Source organism: Oxyura jamaicensis, chromosome 15 (genome assembly GCF_011077185.1).
Source record: "Oxyura jamaicensis isolate SHBP4307 breed ruddy duck chromosome 15, BPBGC_Ojam_1.0, whole genome shotgun sequence".
Taxonomy (NCBI): Eukaryota; Metazoa; Chordata; class Aves; order Anseriformes; family Anatidae; genus Oxyura; species Oxyura jamaicensis.
The window spans coordinates 10,630,571-10,656,983 of record NC_048907.1 but is presented as its reverse complement, the minus strand read 5'-3'; the positions used below and the strand labels follow the sequence as shown (position 1 = coordinate 10,656,983).

The window sequence follows — 26,413 nt, the reverse complement described above, 5'->3', positions numbered from 1 at the left end:
ACAGAATAAATCACTGATTAGTTTTACAATGGGAAATAAAATAGAGGTGTCAGAACACTGGGACTGCTCCTTAGCAGTGCAACAGAATCATGAGAGGCTGCTTCTGTATGATCCAATCCTGCATAGAAAACCTTGTGTCTTTCCCAACTGTGAGAGTTTGAATTGTTAAAGAAATTCTGATAATGTTGTCTTCTCTTATCCCTCTGAAATGCACATGTTACAAGCCAGCTGGGTCACCGTGGTTTTCCTGGTCCACTTTTGAAGTGTGTCACCTTAGCCTGTTACATTTTTCTTTTATAATGTGGAGCAATTTTCTATGATGTTCATTATTGGTGTCCTCAGGATGAATTCATTGAGGCCAGGACAGATATGCCACTTCAGTAAGGTGGTCTGGTCTATAAAAGGAAGAAGCTGATAACATGTCTGAAATAATCCCTGCTGGAAAAGACAAGGGAACGGTTATCCCCACTTTTCAGCCGTTGGGTCTTTCTCTGGTTGTTCCAAGGATGGAAATCCCAGTGCAGTGCAGAATCCATGGGAAAGAAAGGACGTCGCTTGCCTGCTCTGTTATTTTTCAGATTTTATTTATAAATGCAACCATTGCCTCATAATATAATCACAGTAAACAAGGCAGAAAATACCAGTGGGTATTCCATAGTTAAAAGTACAACAATCAGGTTAACCAGGACCCACCTCATAAAAACACATTCTCTCTGGTTTTTATTTTTATTGTTTCTTAAACATACACAGCACTTCAGAGTAAGCAACTTGCCCTGCCTCTAAAAAGCACACACTATGAATACGCTCTATAATAAGGGGATTAAGTAAGCATAATAAAGGGGCAAACAATATTTTCTCAAGATCTCAGTGACTTTGTTGTTTTGGTATTCTGTTAGAAAGAAGCTGTTGCTTTTGTTATCTGTCACTGCATTTATTTTAATCTGTTTACTTCTTCAGTTTTCTCTACCTCTGCACATGCAGATTAACAACTTTGTTTCCTTGTCCTACGCAAAGTTCTGATACATTTTCTTGTCACTGCCTGGGTCTTTCTTCTTTCCCTACATGCCTCTTCTCCAGCATAGAGATAACTAACTCTTGCAGTAACGATGAAAAAATGCATCTGACATCACTGTAGGAACTTTCACTGCTTGAAGTGGCATGCTAACAATTCAGCATAATCAGTGCTCCTGAAATGCTCTCCTTGCAACACGCATGCTTTTTTCACTCTGGAGAGTGACTAGTCAGTTTAGCTTTGGGACACGAGTTTTCAGAAATTGAGTGACTTTTTCCACCCTGCCCTAACCCCAAACGGTGGTTGTTTGGTTTGGAGCTCTAAGTAACAGGTTATGTTTTGACAATGTGTTGGTCAAGGCAAGGCAATTTGCACTACCTTGGGTTTGCTGAGCAATGTGTGACAGGCCTTGGAGCAGTTACCCTACTTACTTCAGATCTTGGTTTCCACCTGGTCTACAGTGATCTCCTGTAGAATTTGCTTTAATTACAGGCTCCAAAAGAAGAAGAAGAAGAAAAAAAAAAAAAAAAAGGCAAAATTTAAAGCATAGACAATTAACTTGTGCAGTCGCATTTACGTTATTTGAAACAAAGGTTGAGTATTAATGGCTCTCTATCCCAAAAACACAGCCTTTTCCATAGCATCCTGCACTTTCATATATTCCAGATGAGATGGGTAGTTAGTGCATTGGAAACGGGGGTTGTTGCGGACATAGTTAACGAATTCTGGAGCTCCTGGGACGATGATATTGTCGGCCAGAAGAACTGAGCCCTTTCTCAGCAAGCTGCATTCCTAGAAAGAAGAAAAATTGCTTCATTGTGGCTGTTAAGTGGACATTGGCCTCAATGTAACATGTTTTTGTCTTAATCATATCATACTCAAGTGCCTGCATCCAAAAACCCATTGTACTTTGGAAGTAAAAGGAAGAAAAGACATGGGAAAAGCTGAAAAACTCTATCCAGTCCTTTGTTGTCATGTTATGCTGACTTTTTCTGTTAACACAGCCGGTGGAACACTAGAGATGCTGATAACATATTAGCTCATTCAGGTTCTGAAATAACAAATCAAGTGCACTGGAGGAGTGCAGTTTGCTCGTATTGTTTCCAACCATGCTGCTCATATTGTTTCCACTTTTTTTTAATACATTAAAATGTTGTAGTAGCTCTTAAGGTCACCTGAAAGATTGGCATGTACCAGTCTGCTTTGGCTTGTCTCAGAACCACTAACTGAATAAATGAGACTTTCTGAACTAGTTTTCCTTTCATCTTGTATAACTTTCTGCTGCTTTGTTCAGGAGCTGGGCACGAAGCAGAGTTTGTGCACGAGGAAGATCACTGACAGATTTCCATGAGGCATAATTATCTTGCAATAGTCACTTCAAGTTCAATGTTTATCCTCAGAAAACCTACAAACTTAATTTTTACTGGTATTTTTGTCCACTAGAAATTGCTTATCTGAGCTAACCAGCTCTTTTAGAACAGGAATTTAGAGGTTTACAGGCCTGTTACTACCCTGTGGTAACAGGCAGCAGTTGTAGCTGGACCATGGTGGCTTTTGTCATTCCGTGCATTATTCCCAGCAGATAGGTCCTGCTGATGAGTGTGCTGCTGAGGCTGTTCAGCTTACTGCTCACGCCTCTGGTGACTGAACACCAGTCAGCACACAGAAGTGATTTTTTTGGCAAATATCCTCTGGTCTGTTTCTATTGTGCAACTTACAGAAGCTTGCAAGTGACAGCGTGCTGTATTTCCCACTGGTCATAAGGATTTCAGACACTGTTTGTGTCAGGCTTTTCTAGACGTACAGGAAGAGGCATGCTGTCTGGACCATTTGAAACACATACCAAAATTGCAAGTTATAGTTAATATCCAAGAAAGCATGGGGACTCTCTTGTCATCTTTCTCCTCTGAATTGTGTAAGATTTTAAGCAAAGCAACTTAGTGTCACAGTTGCGTCAGACTAACCACAAACTTGGAGCTAAGCTACGTGTTTGTTTTGGTTGTGTTGTGAAGGTTAAGCTCTGATAAGGGTGCAGATACCTCTTCCCATGGAAAGAGCTCAGTCATCCTTACACAGCCAGTATAAAAGAAAACATTCCCTGGAATCACATAACTGGGGCAGGGAGCATTTTCTTCAGCTACTTCTGTGTAAATTCAATACTGGAAATTTGAACCCCAAATTTAAACAACTAACAGGAGGACAGGGGTGAAATTAAAAAACAGGAGAATCTGAATGAGAAAATATTGTTATAGGCCTCAAGCAGGGGTCAGGAAGTAGATGGTGGGCTCTCAATGTAAGAGGCAGCCTCAATAAATAAATAAGTGGATTTATTTGTGAAGAAAATAATTGCAAAATGGCACTTCCATCCAAACAAGCAGTTCTAAGAAGTTTTATCAGTCTGCAGTGCCAAAGTCAGGAGGGTATCTCTGTGTGCTGTGTTGATCGATACAAATGCTGTGAATCTCTTATTTAGCACCTGAAAATATCTTCCCTTCCCTAAATACTCTAGAATATAGTTACCTCACTTCCAATGCTACCCATCACTGCCTACTGCTGTTACGGACAACTTGTTTTGTAATGCTAGCAGTAATTGTTAAGGGGAGTTGGGAAGAAGTTAACACAATTTTTCCACATTTAGGGCTGGAGATATTTTGACAGCACTTCTCCAGCAAGTGCTTGACTGGGGCAGCCTGCACTCTTCTAAAGGTTGCTTTACAGCCAGTTAATTAGGTGGAGTATAGGCTCCCAGAAAGATGACACCCAGCTGCGCTACCAAAATTGTATTTCAGCAAAAGGCTCTGCTTGCATAGCAAACATGGGCAGAAAAAGGAATACTGAAAAGTAAAAGGAAATCAGAGAGGTATAGGTAGAGCTGGGATATGCAGGTCCTGAGTCTCACCTGCTCCCAGGACCAGGACATTTTTGGGTCAAGTTTTGCAGTTCAGTGACCGTGCAGATATCCCAGTGAGTGTAACACCCAGACCCTGCTCTCCTGCAGCTGGGATTTCTGCTGCAGACCCGTTTGTTCAGTAAACAAAATGGCTTAATGCTAGTTGCCAAGTCCTGAGCTGTGCACTGTGGGTAGTTGTCCCAGATAAACGCTTGGGATCCTGTCCCCAAATCCTCTTTTTTTTCATAAGGTTGTTATTTTGGCTGCCATTCTTCATTTTACAGAGGATGAGGTTCTTCTGTTAGGATGTAGGCCTCACAGACATCTAGGTATTTGCTACTTCTAAGACAAATTGTGCAAACTGACCTGAAGCAGGATGGTGTCTGGTGTGTATCTATCTTTCCAGTGGTCCAAGAAGACAAAATCCAGAGTATCCACTTCATATTTTTTCTTCAGCTGAGGGATAATTTCCTCTGAAGGTCCTTCTATGAGTTTTACCTGAAATGCAAATCTACCTAATGAATTGTGAGCCATAAAGAAGTCATATGCCCCTAGCTCATTTTAAATCATGGCAAGACATCAGCGATCCTTTTGTAGTTCAGTATAGCCTTAGTTCATCTGATAAAGTTGGATCATGTGGACTTTTTTTTGACAAATCAATCCACACGTGTTCCAAAATAGTTTTCTTCTCTATTACTATTTTTTAAAAAAAGTGAAAAAGTGGTCTGTTGTTTCTGTTGGATAATGATTTTTAATGGAAACAAGGGAATCTTCTGTTGAATACAGAACTTTTATTATTTGTGTAGTTGTATCTCAGTTTAAATAAGTAGTCCAAAGGGAAGCAGAAAAAACTACAGGTTAGTTTAGAATACAGCTGGAAGCTACTATATGTCAAATTGATATGGCCGGTAGACAGAGGTAGGCAGGACAGAGTCTATTACATTTCCCTTACAGGTTTAATGGCATAAGTACTGTTAAACTGCAAAAAGCTGTTACACACTGACTCGTTAAGCAAGTGCCAATTCTGTAAGTACAGGAAAAAAGTAGTAAGGAAATCTGTCTGGTTTATGACTCACAGCTGATCAGGAGATTAGATCAGATGCGAGAAATGCAATTTTAGATGTCACTGTTACTTCAGGTTCTCATCAAAAAGTTAAGAAACACATTTGGAGACCTCATGGTGGGATTTAGTTCTTCGAGTTTTATCTGTGTTGAAGTGAGTTGGCTAGTCAGTAGAGAGGCACTTCTCAGGCATGAGACCTGACCTGCTGTATATGTCTGCTCTGGGCTGAGACGGATTGTAGACTGAAAATACCGGCAGCTCAGCCAGCTGTCTAGGGAGTTGAGACACCTTGCACTGCACAAAATTTAGATATGTATATTGTGACTAACTAGATTTGGGCAAATACATCTCATCTGAAGTCTGTTGCACGTAATGCAACTCTCTTCTGTGAGATTCTGTAACAAATTAGACTCTCTTTCAATTTTCTTTCGTATCCAGTAATCACTATTCACAGATCTGAACGTTTTAGTTTACACACAGAAAACCAATACTCTAGCTTTTGGGAGGTAACGTTGTGAAGTCCTACTTCTGTGAGAGGTCAGGGACTAATCAGGCACGGAGCTCGTTAAATTAATAAGAGCTGTTGGTGCACGAGTAAAGGAAAACAAAATGTCTATGAATAAATGTGGAATAGAAATCATAGAAGGGTTCCTGATTATCAGGAGGAGTTGCCTGTGGGGTAGTCTAGTAGTTCAGTAATGGCAGTAAATCTTGCCAGCTTTGCAGTGTGGTTGCTAATTTTATGGAAAGAACTGTGTGCGCTGATGTCCTGTGACTATAATAAATGAAATAACTGACTCAGGAGCCCCCCTGCAGGTCCGTATTCTTAGAGTCACCATGAGCTTTGAAAATAGCTCTCAGCAAATGGCGTGTCTATTGCAATGACCAGTGAATAGTCTTGACAAGCCTTGCCAAGCCCCAGACTCTACTAACCCTAACCCTAACCCTGACCCCCTAGCTGGGTGTGCCTCACACTTGGGCCCCTGACTGGTGCTCACACATTCAGCTCAATTCTACCATGCAAAAGAGATGACGAATTTGGTCTTGTGTATGGACAGTGATAGCCTTTCCCTGCTATCCAGCCTTAAGATTACTCTGCTTGTTCCCAAACACTTATGGTGCTATACTTGCTTGACAAGCAGAATAACAAATTTAAACCTATTACTGTTGCTTCTGTGCGTAAAGTCCATGTATTGCTTTCTGAGAAAAAAGGTATTTACCTTATCTTGTACTCCAGCAAACTCAATCATCTGTTTAGCTATAGCAGCAAATTCTGGGTTGAACTCCACAGTGAGGAGACGAGCACCTGCTTTCAGTAGCCGAGCAATCCTAACTGCTGAGTAGCCGCAGTACGTTCCCAGCTCCAGTGCAACTGATGGATTGATCTCTTCCACTGTCTTGTCTAGAATTAAACCTGAAAAAATGAAACCAGGTTAACTTAAAATCAAACTAGTTTGCATGCAGAGGGGTAAATTAGTGATGAGAAACTTGTGAAGTCCATGTGCTCAGGTGCTCGGGACATTCAAAATATAAGGGTTGATGTCAAATTATGTACTGCTTCCTTTCCAAATTGGCTAGTCTATGATTAAGTTGATCAGGGACATTCTAAGATTCAAAAGGCAAACTTTCAGCTAAAAAAAATCTTCCTTAGTTTCACAATTTAAATATTTATGAGTGAAGAAGTGCCTGAGTTAACTAAAATATTTATAGTGTTACAAGGGAAAAATGCAATGTGTTTTTCCAAGAATTTATTGCAGAAACTGGAGATGTTTGCGAAATATTTAAATCCTGACTTGTAAGTGCTGGTATGTTGTTGCAATGTTACATGCAGCAGTCTCATACAAAATGTCTCAGTCTAAATAGTTGTCTAAAGGGAAAAAGAAAAGTCTACTTATGGGTTGCAAAATATTTGAATTCACCTGATGAACTGTGGGACATTAAATACTTAATTGTTAACAAAAAATATTCTCAAAAGTGAGTGACAGTGTGTTATATCTAGTCCTGAAAAAAAAGGAATTGTTCAAAAGCTGTCTCCTTTTACTTATATGCCTAGAAACTAGATAGCTAATCTCAAAAAGTATCTGAAGGGATTTTACTCTGAGCCATGGAGTTGCTCAGGGCACGTACATGTCATGAGGTGAAATTTCCTAGGTGTCATTTGTTGATATAATCAACAAATTTCCTGGGTGTCATAGTCTGATGATAATGCTTGCATCCTGAGAGCAGGTGGTTCTTCTAGAAATCTTCAAGAACTAAAGATGTATTAACTTTGATGGCTCTTCTCTATGAGGAAAGTTCATTAGTTAGAGCAAAATTAGAGTGAAAATCATTAAAAATATAATCCCAAATGCTCAAAGTTTAGAGTTTTAGGATTTCCTACTCAGCTGTTACCTGCTGTTCGGTTGCCCTAACTACCCCCGACTGGTATGCAGAGAAGCTAGCTTCAGAAAATGTACCCATGACAGAGAAGCATTTTTATTACAGTGCTTGCAGTTGTACTTCATTAGGTGCATTAATCCCAAGCTAAGCTAAATTTCCCTGCAATTTCCCAGTAAGAGGTACTTCTGTGTCTAATTCATAAGGGAATGTGTTAACATTTTGCCATTACAGTTTTTTGAACAGACTGTCATTTTCCTGCAATTAAGAAAAAAATGTTTTGTCCACATAATTTCCTTTAGTAGACAAGAGTAAGATGATTTACTTGCCTAGTAGCAAAAAGACCTGATAGCCACTTTTGTGTATTACATGGGTAGGATCTTTCCCTTCGACAGTAACTTGTAATTTATACGTGCAGATACAAAATTCATACAGTTTAAAATACTTCCCATGTTTGTTTGTTTGTTTGTTTTTTCATATTCAGTATCTTTCCATTAAAGATCTAAAAGTCCTTGATGTAAGGAATTATTCCTCAAGGCCACTCTTTATGGGAACTGAGGCACAACATAATCATAGTTTTTTTCCCATAACTTGTCACCCTCTGCTTACACCCTTGCACACACCACACAAAACTAGATCTGATCCTATGACTTCCTGGATTACTCACTAGATCCTCCTCCTCAAAGACATCTGCACAAGCATTCGTTACTGTTTACAGAACTACTCTGCTGACCACAAGGCTGTTGTGGATGTGATTATTTTTTCCCTCCCAGCAGATGGGAGTGACCACGTGAATACAATAAAATGTCCTGTAATCTGCTAGTCTTGAAGGATCTTTCAAGTGCTGATCCCTGCTGTAATTACCTTTCTCATCGCCCACATTCATGGCCCACTCTTTCTGGGAGCAGTACTTATCTATAGCGTCCATCACGCTACAGGGGTCCCCTCGGACTGCATTCTGCAGCACAAAATTTAAAATCCTCTGTTCTTTGCTCTGGTTCATGATGAAATTGGTTATTTTCTCCCGGATTATTTCATTCCAGATAAGGGCAGCAGCGCCGTTTCTCCTGATGAGCACCACAGAGAGCAACAAAATGAAAAGCAGGACGAAGACAACGAACAAAGGGACTGAAGAGCTCTCCAGCATCTGGAAGAAAAGAGAAAAAACAGCCCAGAGTTAAGGTGGCCCAGGAGAGAGCTATTGCTTTTTGTAATTATTAAGCTGAATCACCCACAACCCACCATCCCAAACAGCAACACGCAGAGTTTAATTATGATATTGTACAGAGAAGCTGAACATGACTCTGTCACTTGATAATGGATGGTGCTCTGTGGCACTCCCTTTAGAAGCCAATTTTACAGGCAGTCAACAAGTAGCTTTATTTAATGCTCTGATCCCTTCCCCCACACAGCTGCTCAGTCCTGGCTCCAAGCATGCCACTGCACAAGGAGCCTCTCAGCATCAAATCTGTTCTAACCGTCTTCAAAGGATTCAAAATCTTAATTAGACTCTGCGTGCGATCTCACTCTACTGATTTTTGAACACTGGGAAACTTCTGAGCCTTGGTAAGAAAATGTGGAACTTTTCACCCTTTAATTCTGAACAAAGCATCAGCAGAAGCTGGGCAGTGTTAGGCACCATTCTGTTTGAAATCAGACTGCAGGTCAAATTACTCCGTGGCATGCAGACCACCTTTGCTGGTGCCTGCCCTTCTGGCATGCTCTGCAGAGAAGCTGAGCTGGACATTTCAGAAGGACTTGAGCTCCCTCCCTCCTCTCTCAGCCTGCAACAAAGGTACCCATTGGAACGGTTCACAGGAGATGGTAGCCTTTTAATGCTCATAAACCTTTTGACACAAACCATCAGTCTGACACTTTTGAGAACAAAAGATGCTTTTTTTTAAAAGCAGGGAAGTTTTCTCACTGGTTTTAAAAAAATGTAAAGCTAAGTCCCTGGACCAGAGAAGATCCCAGGTTCAAGCAATTCGAGAAATGTAACAGAAGGGAACATTGTATTACTGCGGTGGGCCAGCTCAAGTTATCTGATGGAGTTGTGCCTATTCTTCCCCTGAAATTTAGTGTCAGCTGCCAGTGCCTATGTTCGCACAGCATGGGGCATGTGTGCAAGTTTCTGTTCATCTCTGTGAGTTCAGGGCATCTGAACGTAAAGCTCAGCAGATGGGATGCATGTCACCCTGTACAGCTCAAGCAATAAATCCTGTCAAAGCCATTTACTCTGATGGATTTCAGACAAGCCAGTATAAAGAAAGGTGCATTTATTTCCATGCAGGAGTCACAGCACAAAAGATGTGGTAAGGGTTCTTAAAATTAAGGTATTGATTTAGCCTTTGAAAGAGTGCCAAACTAAGGGTTGTGAGTCGCCTGAGGCTTCTCTGCATGAGGAATTCCTCTCATCCATCCCAAAACACAGCTCGTCTCTGCTGATGTCCCTTAGAACACCACGTTTCCACCACTGTGGCCCACAAGCAGGGGCTGACAGTTTTTTTACTGGGAGGGCAGCACAGGTTGGAACGCACTGCAGTTAGCATTAGGATGAATGAATGCCAAGTTCGTTTGTTCTTAAGTCTGATTTGGCATGTGAGCACAGGTCTAAAGGACTCAGAAACTATTTCTTAACCGCAGTGTGCTGGCTTGAGTCGCAGTGTTTTTTAAGCTGTTATTTTTAAAGAACGTGACACTCAACATTTGGTCTCTGCTTCTTTCTACGATGACTCTTCCTCCTCCAGCTTGCTAAAGATGGTTAACAGCTTCCACTTGTAATTGTATTAATGTTCCACCTACCTGGTGGAACATTCAGCAGAACCATTGCTGCAACTGGAGCTACAACATCCTCAAAATTTTTGCCTAAATTGCCAAGAGCAGATGTAAAGGGGCTACACGGCTAGCCAAGTATTCCCCTAGATCTATTCCTACCTATTCTTGCTTCCTTTCTTTGTTTCCCCAAAAATTGTCCCAGGAAAGTCCTAAATTTTATGGGTGGTCAGCCCTCTGTTCTGCAGTGGGACCTGGCACACACGTCACCCGTGGGAAAAATCTGCAGCCCCTCCCTGAATTTTGAATCGTCATGCAGAACACATTCCGAGTTCAGAAGATAACTGAGTTGCCATGGAGACATGCTCAACCTACAGTACAGCTGATGTTTGTTCACCCATCTACTTATCTTAGTGGCACAGCAAGTATAATTTCCTTGGAGCAGTTAAAAGTCTATTTCTTTCAAACAGTCGCCAATGCTAATACTTTCCTTTATAATGCTTTTTTTATTTTTTATTTTTTTGCAAAGACTGACCTGACACTTCTTTTCAGGGTTCACCAGCATCATTAGTGCATGAAAACCTTGTTTCTTTGGCATTCTGAATTTTGTTTCCTAGCTAATAAGCACCTGCTTCTTCACCTTTATCAGGATCATGGAGGCCTAGATGTTAGTTTTTCTTCTTCCCTTCTAGGCACTAGTACTTCTGCTGACTTTGAAGTCCTAACTGTCCTGTGCCTTCCAGGTAGGACTTCTGCTCAGGAAGAACAGGGCTACAAAGATGGTGAAGGGTCTGGAGGACAAGACATGTGAGGAGCAGCTGAGGTCCCTGGGTTCTTTCAGCCCCGAGCAGAGCAGGCCGAGGGGAGGCCTCATGGCGGCCTGCAGCTCCTTCACAGGGAGCGGAGGGGCAGGCGCTGAGCTCTGCTCCCTGGGGACAGCGACAGGACCCGAGGGAACGGCATGGAGCTGGGACAGGGGAGGGTCAGGCTGGGGGTTAGGGAAAGGTTCTGCACCCAGAGGGTGGTTGGGCACTGGGACAGGCTCCCCAGGGATGTGGTGATGGCCTCGAGCCTGCCAGAGTTCAAGAAGCATTTGGACAATGCTCTCTGACATGCGGTCTGATTTTTGGGTAGTCCTGTGTGGAGCCAGAAGTTGGATTCAATGATCCTTTTTCATCCCTTCCAGCTCAGGCTATTCTGTGATGCTATGGCCTTTCCAGCCCTTCTAAATGAAGATGTTCCTTCCATATGACCTGTCCTCAAGAGATTTGGGTTGGGTTATGAAAATGTCACTGGTTTAATAGGAAAAATCAAATCTCTCTCTAGCTTCACTTGGCTTGTCTTTGTATGACTTTCGCGGCTTACTTGATTGTATGGCCATCATTGGTGGATGGGGATTACTGACAGCTGAGAGAGAATTGTTCAGAACCGTACATATGGAGCCCAGAAACCATTTATTGATGCCACCGAACCTTCCTGACTCTGGACAAGGGAAGCTGCACTCAAGGGAATCCCTGCATACCACCAGCTCACCTGGTGGCAGTCCAACTGTATTCAGGTCCCTCTAGAATTAAACTGCTGGTTTTCGCACCCATTTCAGCTTATTGCCACACATAATCCTCTGGATACAATGGATATTTTGGCATCCTCTGAGTACAACTTGCCAAAGGCTGTTGCTTTGGCACTGGAGATTCTGCCAGTAGATTTGGGGTTGTCCTTCAAAGATGTCAGGCAGCAAAAATGGATAGGTGTAGGATGAACTAGGTGGTGTCTTGTGACGGAACAGCTTCCCTCCGTTACTGCCAAGTATAGATATAAAACCATTTGGTGAGGGAGAGAGTGTGTCTGTAGGCTAGCTCAGCCCTGTTCTCTGTCCTGCAGGAATGCTGAGACTTTTTTTTCGTGGACAGAGAACAGACTGTGAAGAGTTGGTTTTCTTTTTTGTTGGATTTTTTTTTGTAGTTGTTGGTGGTGTTTGTTTTAGTTTGGTTTTAATATCTTAACAAAAAGAACCTGCTTGAAGCTAAAAATCCATCCACTTTCCTATTGCTTCCCAGGCATGCAATAGGGTAAGTCAGCAAACCAGATTTCCATTGTCTTATTTTCCCACACTGATACAGGTTTTTTATACCAAAATTATAAAGCACCGCATGCTCAAAAGCCCATGTATTAAGGAAGGGCAGCTTCTTCATCATCTATAGCCTGTGAAATGCTATTTCATAACACATCTGTTACCCAGTACAGAGAAAACACTCGGCTTAGATTAGGCCTGCTGATTTTTAGTAACTTCAGCTGATCTTGAACACTTCACTTTCATGCTTATTTGGACAGCAGTATTTTTTTAAAGATGTTGTTTTAAGAGAGTGAACTTAGTGGTGTAGAGCAAGACAACTCATTTTAGAGACATATGATGTGTTTTCAAAGGCATAGATTGTATTTAGGCTGCTGCCACTCTTAGCAAGTATTGTAGTGTGACATCCTGATACCAAGAAGCAAGTAGCTTGACAAAAAGTGGTAATTTGGGATATACTTCTGAATCACAGTGAGCCATCGCCAAAGGCAAGATGCATCAGTGATGGTCATGCACCAGGAAGAGGAGAAAAAAATGTACCTAAATAGGTAATTGCTTTCATATTCCTAGCTGGAAAATATTTGATATGAAAATTAAGTGCATAATTCAACCAATTTAAAGCTACCACTACATAAGAGACAGTCTTATGACAGCTTTAGAAAATGCAACCGTAATTTTAACTTTAATGTGGATTCATGGGATTCATTAAATATGCAATAAAACTGAACTTGTGCATAGTCAAGCTTTCCATTACCACTTATTACAAGACAGTCATTTTATTAATCAGTGAGGTTCCAAATACACAGGTTAGCACTGCAACCTCTTCTGTGCATTACAAATGTCCTGATAATATGACCCTTCCCTTTGAAAAATGTGAAATTGAGGAAGGAAATAAATGGAAAACTGAATGAATAACATTACGGAAAGGGATGAGTAATACTTATAACTAAATCTGTTGGCAGTAAGAAAGAGTTTAAAAGAAAACATATAAGAAATTCATGCCCAAACCTGTCAAACTACTGGCAAGTCTTTCTAAGGCACTGGATTATTTTCTTCTGCAACTAATCTTACTCTTTTTGTTGGGCTTCATGAGACCAAATCATAACTCAACAAAGTAGTTCAGTAGTTTTTCCCCAGTGCAAACTGTAATCAAACTATCAGCATTTAAATGGGAACTCCTCTGTTTCAGATTACAGGTATTTTTTAAAAAAGATACTTTCAAAGAAAGAAGCAAAAAAAAATTGTGGGAATCTGTTTCCCTGCCTTACCTGTCTTGAATGTAGTATACTTAAGTCATTCCAAAGGCTATAAAAGAATTCTCATGAGACTGGCTCAGACTTATGGATCTATTACTATGGCAATATTTAAGTTACAGGATTCCTACCCCCACCACTATTATAGGATCACCAATTTTTCTAAAAAATATATAAATACCTGTGTGATGGAGCACAAAACAATACATCCTATTCTACACCTGTACATTTTTGCACAGGTGACTCCTGCCATTTCACCACAGATTACAATAAGGGCCTTTCAGTGATACTATTTGTAAGTCCTTCTGGTAGGTTTTTCCAAGCACTGTTAAAAACTATTTGGTCTTATTATTCCCTGAAGTGAAAAAAAAATAAGGGCTAGAACAATTGGTAACATCAGTTTTTAAGGTAACTCTAGGTAACATGGTGAATTCAAACAGAGATTTTTCTTAGTGTTCCATAAAAACTGCATTAAGTCTTCTTAAGAGAGTTAGAGCAAGGTGTATGGGGATTTGATCTAACTTACTGATTGCTGCTGTTTCTCTCTCACATTCTGAAACAACCTCCCTCTGCTAAATATATATGTATATTTACTGAGAAGAATAAATATATTGAAAGTAAGCACATTTAAATACTTGAGTTTTAATAAGGACATGTGCCTTAATGAGCATCGCACTTAGTGGATTAAGAAAGTATCGAATTTGATTATTTAACTAGTCTGAAGCTCATTTCATTATATTATGAATAATTAACAAGAACTCATTTCCAACAGAAATGAGGTGCAGAAATAAGAGCTGGCAGGTATTAAAAATACTTGGGAGGTTGAAAACTATTGGATAGAATATTTTTCTAATCAAGGTGAATCCTTACAAGCGTATTTGTAGGATAAACTGATAGTGCTTTGCTTTGTACTGAAAATGAAGTCTTGAACATAATCACAAAAGTCTCTTCTACAAAGGCAGCATGTACATTAGACTACCATTCTCCAGGACTGCCTTGAGAGTAAACTTTGTGATCCTGAGTCAGGGGATTTAGCTGTGAGTCTCATTTTGGCAATGGTTTCCTGATCTGACCTTGTGTTAATTGTCTTACCTACTAACCTTTGCTGCCATGCCTACGTTAACATTACTGCGATTTCTGTAACTTTCAAGGTATTCTGAAGGTGAATTCATCTTTGTCAGAAAAGTCTGTGCTATGGATACGTGGATAACACCCAAGGAAGCACAAAGTGATTTTATCTGTGTTAACCAGACAGATCCATTCTGGGATACCAAAGTAGCAAACACCTACGTGACATTGCTGTTCTTGAGTTTATGAAAAACAGGGAAAATGTAGAAACAAAGAGTGCTTCAAACACCTTGCTTCAGTGACTTCAGCCTGCTGACAAATTGGGCCTCTGAGGAAAGATGATGTTACATCCAACATTGCTATAATTTTGCATGCATTTGATCTAACTGCCAAGTACTGGTTGGTTGTTCAAGAGTTCATTACCAGTCTCCAAGCATCCAGACAGTACTTTAGCATTCTGATACCAAAGGGTTCAGAATCTAATTTAGATTTTATTAGCTCACATAACGTGGGGAATGGGGAGTGCATGGTAAATTTATACCCTTCAACCTTTTTTCACAGAAGGATCTCTCCATCAGTCCGATGATGTTGATGGTAATAGAAATGGACGACAATAGTAGAGTGCCTGGGGACAATGGGGCCTGAACTCCTTGCTGAGACACTGCTGCTAAGTCTGCAGAGAGAATGTAATAACAAACAATTTTCTAGAGCTTTTCTACTAAGGCCGTACAAATTAACAGATTAACCTCTCCACACACACCTTTGTGAAAGAGGTAGGAGTACTCACTATTTTTTTAAAAGGGTTGAAAACATTTTTCAGGAGGTTTAAATTCAAACCTTTTATACACTTTTGCTGAAATTATGCCTATAAATATCTGATGCACTAAAGTACATGGAAGATTTACATATTAGTGAAGATATATTAGCTGTTTAAGAAGCATTGAAAAAACAGTGCAGAAGAGTTGGCACATTTCTACACGTTTAAGAAAAAATCTGATACCCTGCAGCAGGTCAGAGGAGATCTGTGCTGAACCATGACAGGGACAGGAATTCCTGACTCTTTGTCCTGTGCTCTCTTGACTGAAGCAATTTCTGTTTTGTGACATTTTGCTTTTCTTGATCTTTTCCCAGAGCAAGAAAGGCAGAGTATTTTGATCAGAAAGCCTAAACTAACTTCTGCCAAACATGTTGTACCCTGTTGCTGTAGGCAACACAATTCAACAGCTTCATATTTTAGGACTTTTAAAGGTCAAAAAAAATATTCTTTTTACCTCTTATTCTTTCAGTGTTGTTTATGTGTTTTCAATTGAGTGCAACACTGTGAAGAAAAATCAGCGTATTGCCAAATGTGAATAGCTTGTATTTCAATGGAAACTTAGTCTGGGCATTCAACATTCAGATTTTCCACTGACATCATGAAAACAAGCTGAACAGACTTTATATAATTTTTCACTAAGTATTTCTTGCATGAAATCTAAGTTCCTCTCTCCCTAGGCTTTTTCAAGCTATTCCAATTAAGCTTCACTACTGTGAATAAAAATTCAGACTTCTATAAATGCAAAGTTCTGATTTTTTTCCCCCTGTTCCTCTTTTATGTGTGTTTTTTTGTGTTTTTTTTTTTAATTTCCTTTCAAACTCAGAAAAGATTGAAAGGAAACAAATACAAGTTTATTGTTACTGAATGAAAGGAAAAGAACAGAAAAGTGTCTATTGCCTAATAGGGACCCCATCAGCTAAGCTTCATGAGGGTGTTTAACTCCATTCTCCCTGGAAAGATTTTAATTAGGATAATTAGCATGCACTTAAAACTTCCTTTGTCTGAATGGTAGTCAGTACTATCACCCAGAGGACAAGGTTTATGTAATGGTTACGTGCCCCATACAACAAGTGGGGTTTAGAACAAACCAGCCTCACTCATCTCCACCCAGCAGGAAGGCCCACATGGATCTGTAGAATTCTGATTCAGACTGGCTTAATGAACACAGTGCACAATTAATGCCAAAGTCTGGGGCAAGGGAATTCTTCTAGGATAAGAAAAGCACTTTACTTTTCAGGAATAAGCTCCATTCAAGTACCCCTGGGAAGCGTTTGTTTCTGACAGCCCTTATTCCTGCTCCCGAGCGCTAGCTGTGTGTGTGCTATTTCTCCATGCGTTTGAAGCCAGTTGAGTTGCACAAATCCCACCTGGAAGGCAGTGGACTCCTGAAAGAACAAAGCACTCTGCTCTGTCAGCACAGTATGAGCTGGCCTGGAGAAAGTTTTTTTGAGCTGAGATTTTCACATTGCCCAGGGGGTGAAACAAGCTCCTTTTGAATGATTCTGACCCTCCCACCCCCAAACAGAGAAAGGGCTGAAAGAGGAAAGACCAAAATGGCTAGCTGACTTCAGCATAATCACCTGTGACAGCCCTATTTCATGTTCTCTCCTTGTATCACAAGGACCAAAGGCTGAATCCTCGGTGTCCCAAATCCCTGCTGCACGGTCCTGTCCTGCTTCCAAGGCTACCAGCTAATCTAGTGTAAATCTGTCTCTCTACCAGCACAGCTTTCTGCTCTGCACAAGCTGCTCTTCGGGCCAGGGAGAAGGAATGACGGAAACCTGGTACCAAAGACACCCACTGAGGGATCTGAAAGAATAGCAAGGACATCACTGCTGAAATGAAGGTTTATATCCATGAAAGTGAACAGCTCTAACAGGCCAGGCACAATGGGATCCACCACAGCACAGCAGGTAACTGCATGAGAAGAGGCGGCCTCACAGAGAGTAGGGCACGGGACCTTGTTCTCAAATCCTGAGTAAAGAGCCCCAGGGAAAAAAATAAATAAATAAATAAATAAATAAAAAAATAGTAGCTGGAATGGGCACAGAGTTTCTCATACTTCAGCTAGAAATTGCCTTCTGAGAAATCCCTCCTGAGAGAGTTATAGTGAAACTGGTGTGGATGGCCTCACACAATAAGATTTGATTTCAATGACCACTGCCAGAATCATGTTTTTTTCAGAAAATTCCTTGTCAGTTCTAATTCCAGTGATCCTGAAGGAATGCTGGAAGTGTGGGACTGGCAGATAAACATGATACCAGCTCCAGGCTGCTAAGAAGTACTGTTAAACTTGAATGACAAGTAAATTGTTTGCTGTGTTAATGTGGTTAAGCTCTTTTTCCACTTATGCAAACTAAAGCTGTAAATCAGGTATTTTTTCTTTCTCATTTAAATACTGCAGTGCTGTGCAAATGCACGAGGTTTTGAATCTGAGGGCTTTGTTAGGGGAGTCCATGCCTCCAAGCAGAAAAAGTAAGCTTAAGTGCATCAATGAAGCAAAGGTTGGTTATAAAGATCACCAACCTGACATGCTGTTGCCAATACAAGTAATAGGAGTTTGTTTTTTAAAGAACAGAAGGTAAGGGATGTCCATAAAGGGCATCAGAAAGATACTCTCTATAAGCAGCAACAGGGCTAGCATACTAGCTTTTGTCATTACACTTTTTCCCAGACATTTTGCTGTTGCAGAACTCCCTATTGAAAATTTAAATCCCCATAAAATACAGCTGCGGCAACACATTTATAAAAGCAGCTATTCATAGTCAAATATGAATAAACTGGAGCTTGACTTGCATTCAGCTTTTTCTTGAGTACAAATGAGTACCAAATTCTAGCATACTTATAGCCATAAATTACTTTTCCAATTTAGTTGGGGTTATCTCATCTCACTTCTTTCAGCTGTCAAGGTTTACAATGCAGTAGAAATGCCTTACACACAAATATGTCCTACTCTTTCTCTGTGAAAGCTGTAACTGCCCACAGACTGGCTTCCTGACAATGAGTACCAGTCAAAATGTGGAAAGCATTGCTTCTTTCATATTCGGCACTGTTTAAAATAGTGGCATTATCTAACAAAACAAATCATGTCAAGTCTGAGAAATAGAAAAATATAAATATGTACCTTTCCCGGTACAGCAGAAGCTGTTCCCTCCAATCTTTTCCTGTGCTGCTGTGATGTGGGCTTTGTAGAATATGAGTCCAAGAGCCTGCAGTATTCAGTCACATTCAATCACATCAGAGGAATAGCTTATCGGTTCTGTTACACGGACTCTAAAAGGAGCGGTGTCCTTTTCCCCAACTCCTCCTTTCACAGATTTCTGCACTCCTTAAAGGTGCTCAGTGCTCTAATAACCTTAAAGAAAGCTATTTGTCTGTCCCCTAATGACAGTGTTCTTGTTACTTAGTTACAGCACAGTGAATGCTGACAAAGTCAGGTATGAGCCAAATCTGTGCTCAGTGTAAATGCTCTGTGTTCAATCAAGCAACTCCAGGAATGAATTTGGCCCAAGGGATTTGGTTCTTTTTTCAACTCAGACATGGCACGTATGGCCAGTGCAGAAGTTGTAGAAACAAGACCTAAGCATGTGGGTTAAATATAGTGCTGCCGGAGGGAGGTGAGTGGAGATATGTATAGCAAATTGCTTAACAACAGCTACGGAAGGAGGTGCAATCAATACATTATAAATAGTATATTTGAATTTGTATAGCTTCTTATTGAAAAAAAAAAAAAAAAAAAATCCAACTAACAGCTGTATGATAAAAGAAGAGGCTTATTCCAATTAATTTTGATTTTCGCTTTACTGTCTATCTTGTCACCTTCAAGGTGGAAACAATATAATCAAGCTGCAAATAGATTATACCATAAAAGAGAAAGAAAAAAGAAACCAAACACAACATTATAATAGTTCTCTGCTGTATTTGCACTAAGCTCAGACCTAGTCAGGGAGTTTTTGAAGCTCTAGCCTAGAAAATATTTAAAGGATTCAAAGAAAGGATTTCTATAAAGCACAGCAGCAACTGCAAATGAAGAACTAAAACCAGGTTTTGTCATATGAGGGAGGAGATCCTTGAAAGTATTAGGGGCTGCCTCAGAGCATGACAAGAAAATAATAAAAATATGAAGTGGATGAAGTGAATAAAGAATTGTATGAAAAGGAGGTAAGTGAGGATGAAAGTGTTTCTAGTAACTCTAAACAAAACAAGATTAAGACCCTGCAATATAGCACAGTGCCCAATGTCAATACAAAATAACTTTGAAGTATCCTTCCCACATATAACAGAGCTTTAGCTCAACAAATATTTTCTTATAATCTAAACATCAAGCAGAACAAAGAATGAAAAAAGCAATAGCATTCTCCAGCTCCACCAACAGTAATTTCCTGCCTGGTCAAAAGCTAGTTCAAAAAACATGACAGGTTGTCTCTGCACAATCCCTGATGCCACCCACAGTTAATTTTAACTGAGAATTTCTTGAACTGCAGGGCTGTGGTGAAAAGACCTTAAAACAGTAAAACTTACTCTATGCACTGACCTAGTCCAGTAATCATAAAGGTATTTTTTGGAGATGTCCTTGCAGTTAAAACGCGATGGTTGGGAACTGGTGGGTGGTATCAGCCCATACTCTGCTTAGCAGAATAAACCAGTGCTGAGACTTACCAGACTGAGCAGTGTCCCATGACAACACTTAAAAAGAAGTTCTAGTTTTGAGCTGAATCATATTCTTCAGGCTAGGAGCATGGGAGGAGCAAGCTTGCTTCTGCCTGCCCACTGTAGCTGTTTACTTGCACGATAAACGCTATGCCTGCAAAAGTAACCCTTTCTCTTGTCTAGATACTCCATTACGTAAGAAAAAAACTGTGAATGGCAATAACTGCAAAACTAGGTAAAGCTATAGGTTCAGTTAAACCACCCAAACCATGTGATAATGTCAGTAAGTTGCTTCCAAGTAGCAGCAAATAGGAAGTAGAAATCTTGTAATAGGTTATTACAGGATATTTTTTTTTATGTAAGAGAAATTTCTTTGAGAGGCTGGTTAGACACTGGTTTATGCCTTTCTGTAATTTACCTTTTTGCCACAGATAAATGTAGGGATAAGATCTTAAAAGATGGATTTGGTATTGTAGCGCAGTAGGATATTACATTCACAGGGCATATCCATGCAAAGATGTAGACCCAGATGTCTGAGTTGGAGCGCAGCGCTGCATTAATGGCAGCAGGTAAGAATAACTGGCTAGTTCAGACTGACTTGCAGACAGTGACAGCACTGAGCTGACTTGACCAGACTTGCTCCAGAACACTGCTCCCAGTCTCAAACAGAGGCTACACAGCTGCAGTCACATGATGCGGTGTGGCAGCATTATCCCCCCTGTGCATAGCATGGAGCTAAAGCTTTCCCAGTAAATCCATGCCTGGCACAACAACAAATGGCATTCCCTGCTTCTAACAACCCTGGCCAAAGACTTTTTTAAAAGCCTAAACAAAAGAAGACAGGGGAGCTAGCACATCATAAACCCCACAGATCATGTGAAACACTGAGCGGAAGAAAATTCTTTTGAGCTTGCATTTTCAGAATAGCAGGAGGGATTTGCTTTTATGTGCATTTGCTGTTTTCCACAGTCAAATTAGTTTCTCTTGCTGAGAAACATGCAAAAGAGGAATTTTGAGAAAGGAAGCACTACTGGTATGAATCAGGAAACTGCCTGGAGATATCTAAAATAAGAAACAGTTAACAGAGAAGAAGGAGGGCTAGCAAAGTTACAGTCTAGAATTTAACAGATACTACAAGCAGTTAGGCTACTTTGTGTTTACTGTGTATCTTAAAGCGTTATCACATGGACTGAAAAAGCTTCGCGTTCTCAATGACTTTGAAACTCCTCATGAAAACTTTGGAGTTCTGTTAAGTCTGTTAAATATTTCTGTATTTTCTCCACACATTTTTTAATATACCTTAAAGCATTTGAATGAAATCAAGAATTTGTGTTACTTGAAGCTTTATTTCTTCGTGCTGTTTTTTTGTCACTCGTAATCAGTTGTTTAGGACAAACTATGAACATAAGATTCTGTAGGGTTAGAGAAGGAAAGAGAAAAATGGCAGAGATGAATTTCTGAAAAACGAGTCTTACTCTCAGACAAATTTATGAAAATAATAATATTTTTTTTAAAAAAAGGAAAACAGAGGGGTAAAAGAGCAACAAAGCTGAAACGTTTAACCATTTTTGCTGGTTTATGTATCTATGCATAAATGTTTCCAGCAGGGGTAATACTCTTAGGTGAAGGATAGGTTCTTTGTGACAAGCTGTCTTTTTGGGGTGCTTAGAATATATTAAAATGGTTGTTTTCCTTTTAGAATAGCATTTTAAAATACAATTTAAATTATGACCTTATTTAGAGTAATTCTGAGATGTGGATGTTTTTCTTAGCTTTCTTCTTAATGTAGTTGTTTTAGATATATTTTCAAGCCTTACACTGAAAAAAAATTTAACTAATGGGACGTGATATTAGTCCCATGTTAACACCATTTTGTAACCTTTGTAGACTTCACGTGGAAATCTGATCTCCACCTTGCTCTCATAAACCAAAATTAGTCATTTTCTTACCTTACCAATTTAACTTGTAACTCTTTAAAGACTGATCTGTCAAAACTCTTAAAAGCAGAATCTCAATGAAAGATATCTAAAATACAGAAAGCTTTTCTATTTTCAGGTACACCAGAGTTTGATTGTAAGCAAACAGTCACAGACTCATTCATGCCAGTGTAAAGCAACATGCAACTAAAAGTAATATTGGAAAACACTTGCTACAGAAGTCAGGTAAGAAGCCTCTTTACAGAGGTAAAAATACATCTATTGTTTACCCAGGATCTGTCTTCGAACAAGTGTCCTCACTTGTCAGCATAAACCCCCATGCAAGAATACTTTCCATGTACTTAGCAATTTGATTTGTGAAAAGGTTCTAACTTGCTTTGGAAAAAGTCTAGGAACAGTTAACCACCCCTACTCTCCTCTGCTACCATTGATTTTGTCTTTTTTGTGGCTCTGGCAGGCAGGTCTCTCAATTGCCAGGGACTACGTCACGATTTTGACTTCTGTCTTAACCATGTGCCATGCCTTTCTTCCATGGTGCTTTTCTTTGCTTCATTAATGATAAGGACACCATGTCACACACTAGCAGAGGAACAACTAGAAAAAAAATCGGGTAAAAGTAATCACAAGAGAGATGGAATGAAATGAGAAAGTCCTACCTCACTGTGGAGACGTCGTAGTTCAAACAGTGATCCGGTACAGTTCATTGACACTACCATAAATGATTAATTAGGTCACACCACAAAATGCAGCTTCTGATTCAATTCATTTCTCACCCCACCCACTAAGAAAGAAACAACGTGATGACTTTCAAATATGGTATCTTCCTGACACCTCTCACTTTTCCCCACCCTGCCAGGTCCCTAATCTGGGAACATTAAACATAAAGCAATGCATGCCAAGAAAAACAGAACAGACAAAAAGTGCTTGAAAAGTCAGAATTTCTAAAGTATTAAACATAAAGGTGTTTTATTCTGGTTGTTTCCACTTACTCTTCATGAGGAAGAACTTAAATAAACCACTGATAAATGTAACAAAAGTTACTTCTTATGAAGAAAAATTAAGTAGAAAATTTCAAGTTGTCCTTACAATAAATTCAAAAGCAGAAAGTCTGCCTGTTAACAGAACCAATCCATGGCCTCCAAAACTCATATTATTGTTGACTACATTTATAGACATTTATGAAACATATCACCCTGGCATTTCCCTTGCCCTCTAAATACTGCACTGTTTTCAGAACACCAAGTAAACATCCCCCTGGAAATAAACAAAACCACATCCAGCTCAGGATAGTCTATGATTCTAATGTATGAAATTAATTTATGACTTTAAATATTGCTAGCTACAACTGATACAATTCCACAGAACTAAGATGTTAGGTCTGATAGCTATCTTCTAAGAGTTTTTTTTAAACCCAAGTATCTAAAAATACTATTTCATTGCAGAAACACAATACTTTCTGTAAATGTTTCCTTATACTAAAATGTATTTGTCACTAAAGGACTTCATGCTTGCTTTCTTAATATATATGTTAATACACTTATAAAATATGTATATCACTAGTTATTCTGATCAGCTTAATGATAACCACAAAATAATTAAAATAATAGAATAGAAAACTGTAAGAGGTGAGCCAAATAGACATTAGAAACCATACCCGAGGACCAGAACCTGTTTCTGGTCCCTGAGACAGGCTTTTGAAGTGCAGTGCAGACACACCTGCTCAGCACTGACTGCAGCAAGTATCTGTGGCTGCTCCTCTTACTGATATTGTGATCATGGGCAAAACCTACTCACCATGGCTGATATTTGCCCTTTTTGATCTCAGTGATCATACTTATGAGAATGTGCAAGAACGACCAGAGTGGCATTGCACAAACTTTGTTCTTTCTTTTGAAGACAGCAGTGCTGATGAGAAAACCTTTGCCTGTGGAACTCCACGGTGCTTTATCCTGAGCTGTGAGATACAGCCGGAGGGCTTCATCCCAGCTTCACGCAGCCTGCCAGCAGCACAGCAGCAGCTATGGATAGCTTCCTAGATGACTTAAGGTGCCAAGTGGCAGCAACTGACTCACATTCAAAATAGAAAAGAGCGGGCGTGGTTGGGAAAAGATAAACATCTAAAAAAGCTAGAAACTCACCACCAGTGTGTAGGCTGTGGTTCATACAGAATCTGAGCTTTAAAATAATAAAAAGCAGCCAGGAATGAAAGGAATGCTAGTATATGATGTGGCTGTTACACAGGGCATTTGGCCAAGTCCTTTCCTTGAACAGTTTAGAAGTACTTCTCCAAATTTATTGGCAATTCTTTCCTAAATTGCCACTGATGTTGCTGTTTAAGGTAGCGTTTTATATCATCAGCTTTGCCACATCTAAGGCCTTTTCTTAATAACAAGATAACGTAATGCTGCAGGAACATTTCTTCACATAAATTTGTTCTGTGTTTGAGATGATTTAATTCTACCCTTGATCCTACTACAGCTGAACTAAATGCTGGGTGAAGAGCATATGCTCAACACTGCCTGATTCAATTCAGCACAGTGGCTAAACTGAACAGCTATAACAACTTTGCATGCACATACCTGAAGAGCATAAGTGATTAGTATCTGAATATGCTTGAGGTTTTTTTTTCACGTATAGGTCTCTCAGTGTGCTCTAGTCAGGTCTTTCTACTGCTGTTGCAGTGGGTAAAGAGTATCTTTAGTGATCTGTTGATTCTACTGCTGTAGAATACAAGGTTTTCAGCCTTTTTTTTTTTTTTTTTTTTTTTTTTTCATACTGGACAACTCATAAAATTAGTAATTTAATTTTCAGGTATTTTCAAATTTTAAAACAATCACCGTGTAAAAAAAAAAAAAAAAAAAAAAAATCTGACCTATACTAGGAGTACTAGGAGGTGATACTAGTTATACAAAAAGTTTCTTTGGAGAATCTACTGCCATCTCCCTTGGACTATGGATCAGATGGATGGTTCTGGTACAAAATGGTTAGATGCTGCCCCCTTGTGAGACAAGCCCTTGCTCCAAAGCCAGCTGAACATGACTGCCTGAAACTGTTTTCTGTCACCAGCTCCTTCTCCCGAAGAGGAAGGGGCTGATTTTTTGTCACAAATTGATTTGATCATGATGACATTTATTACACACGACTCACTTTGTACAGCAGCAGGTAGGGTCTTACTGAAAGTAAAGACCAACAGCCAACATTTCTGAATGAGAACAACCTTGTTCCCTGTGGTATGGTTTTGATCAATACCTACTATGAAACCTTTTACCTTAGGCTGTCAAAATCCATTACAAGCATTAATATCTCCCATCTGAAGCAGATCAGCAGCTTCACCCTTCTTTAACCAACAGAAGATGTGGGGCACCAAAAGGGTCATCTAAAGGGTGTGAAGTGTTGGTGGTGCTCCAACAGGCTGTCCTGTGTGGACATTTTCCCTGTCGCTGTTAAACCTTGCACTAAAGCTGTTGGTGCTGGTCTCGCTCACCGACACGTGGCGTGGGCCCAGCCCCACCACTTTGGTTGAGGACAGTCTCTTCTCTGTCAGGAGTCCCTACCTCCTCACAATGCTGGAAGCACCTCAGTCGCAGAAACCCAAGCCAGCACAGCAACTTGACTGTAATGCCTTGTGGGAGGGAAGGACTTTATTCACATCATCTTTTTAGGGGTTTTTAACTTTCAGTCTGTGTGCACTACCTGAGGCACCTGTGGAAGGGGTTCTGACAGCCCGCACCCCTCGTCTGCTATAAAGGGATGTGCAGCTTCAGAGGAAGAAAAGTCAGGACTTTGGTATTGGTTACAGCTCAGTTCTTCTTCCTTCCTGAAAGACCTTCCCTGACTCCCCTTTCCAGCCTTATGTTAACAGCAAGCCCGTCACGAAAAGCGGTGGGCTTTTTTTTCCCTTCCAAAAAGTTCGATTTTAACTCTAGCTGGTGTCTGTGTCCACCTGCTAAAAAATCCCCTCCAGCTTTCGCAGCAGCTGAAGAAGCCGCAGCGCGGGGGCGAGAAGAGCGAGACTCCCCCCTCAGGGCTGCTCGCCAGGGCACCGCCATTAGCGCCCTCTGCCGCCCCCCACCCCCCCGCCGCCCTCCGCTCAGGCGCTGCCCGGCCGCCTCTCCGGGGTCCTGGCGCGGCGCGGCGGCCCGTTGCCGTACAGCATGGCGGCGCTGTGGCGGAGGCGGCGGCGTCTCCTAGGAGCGGCGGGGCTGTGCCGTACGGCGCGAGCCCTCTCAGGTACGGGGCGGCCGCTGGGTAAGGGCCGGGCGGAGGCCGCGCCTCTGCCTTGGTTCTTCTGGCCGGCAGCGGGCTGCCCGCTCCTCCCGCCGCCCGGAGACGGTGGTCGGAGGCAGGGATCGGCCCGCGGGCGCCTTACCTGAGGGGCTGCTGCCGACACCGGGGGCCGCCGCCCCCCTGAGGCGCCGCTCTGCCCCCTCAGCGGCCCGGCCGGGGAGGGCGGCGGGCTGCTGCTATCCTCAGGGGCTTTCAGAGCGGCCCCCGCCGCTCTCGG

The 26,413-nt window shown here is 40.8% G+C and overlaps 2 protein-coding genes across 6 annotated transcripts in view; one reads left to right on the top strand and one right to left on the bottom strand.

Annotated features, from left to right (window-relative positions):
- Positions 1 to 563: 563 nt before the first annotated feature.
- Positions 564 to 26,413, bottom strand: COMT (catechol-O-methyltransferase). Of its 5 annotated transcripts, none has more exons than XM_035340287.1 (5): positions 26,279 to 26,413; positions 8,206 to 8,488; positions 6,186 to 6,379; positions 4,269 to 4,400; positions 564 to 1,804 (listed from the first exon to the last, which is right to left on the bottom strand). In XM_035340287.1, exons 2-5 carry the CDS (start codon positions 8,486 to 8,488, stop codon positions 1,625 to 1,627), a joined length of 789 nt encoding a protein of 262 aa, XP_035196178.1. In that variant the 5' UTR covers positions 26,279 to 26,413; the 3' UTR covers positions 564 to 1,624. The 5 variants fall into 5 exon arrangements, with proteins under 5 accessions (XP_035196178.1, XP_035196180.1, XP_035196182.1 ...); XM_035340289.1 differs by lacking the exon at positions 26,279 to 26,413 and adding an exon at positions 19,857 to 20,016; XM_035340291.1 differs by lacking the exon at positions 26,279 to 26,413 and adding an exon at positions 19,982 to 20,000.
- The window catches only part of TXNRD2 (thioredoxin reductase 2), a 33,475-nt gene continuing 33,062 nt past the window's right edge, over positions 26,001 to 26,413 (top strand). The window contains exon 1 of the mRNA XM_035340286.1: positions 26,001 to 26,139. Coding sequence (XP_035196177.1) covers positions 26,064 to 26,139 — 76 coding nt within the window. The 5' untranslated portion in view covers positions 26,001 to 26,063. The remainder of the gene's footprint in view (positions 26,140 to 26,413) is intronic.

Excerpts from the sequence above, each read along its gene's own strand:
- COMT (XM_035340287.1), bottom strand. The coding sequence starts at position 8,488 with ATGCTGGAGAGCTCTTCAGTCCCTTTGTTCGTTGTCTTCGTCCTGCTT. Across the intron at positions 4,401-6,185 it reads TTGCTGGAGTACAAGATAAG|GTAAAACTCATAGAAGGACC; the intron begins GTAAATACCTTT and ends TTTGCATTTCAG. Across the intron at positions 1,805-4,268 it reads CAGACACCATCCTGCTTCAG|GAATGCAGCTTGCTGAGAAA; the intron begins GTCAGTTTGCAC and ends TCTTCTTTCTAG.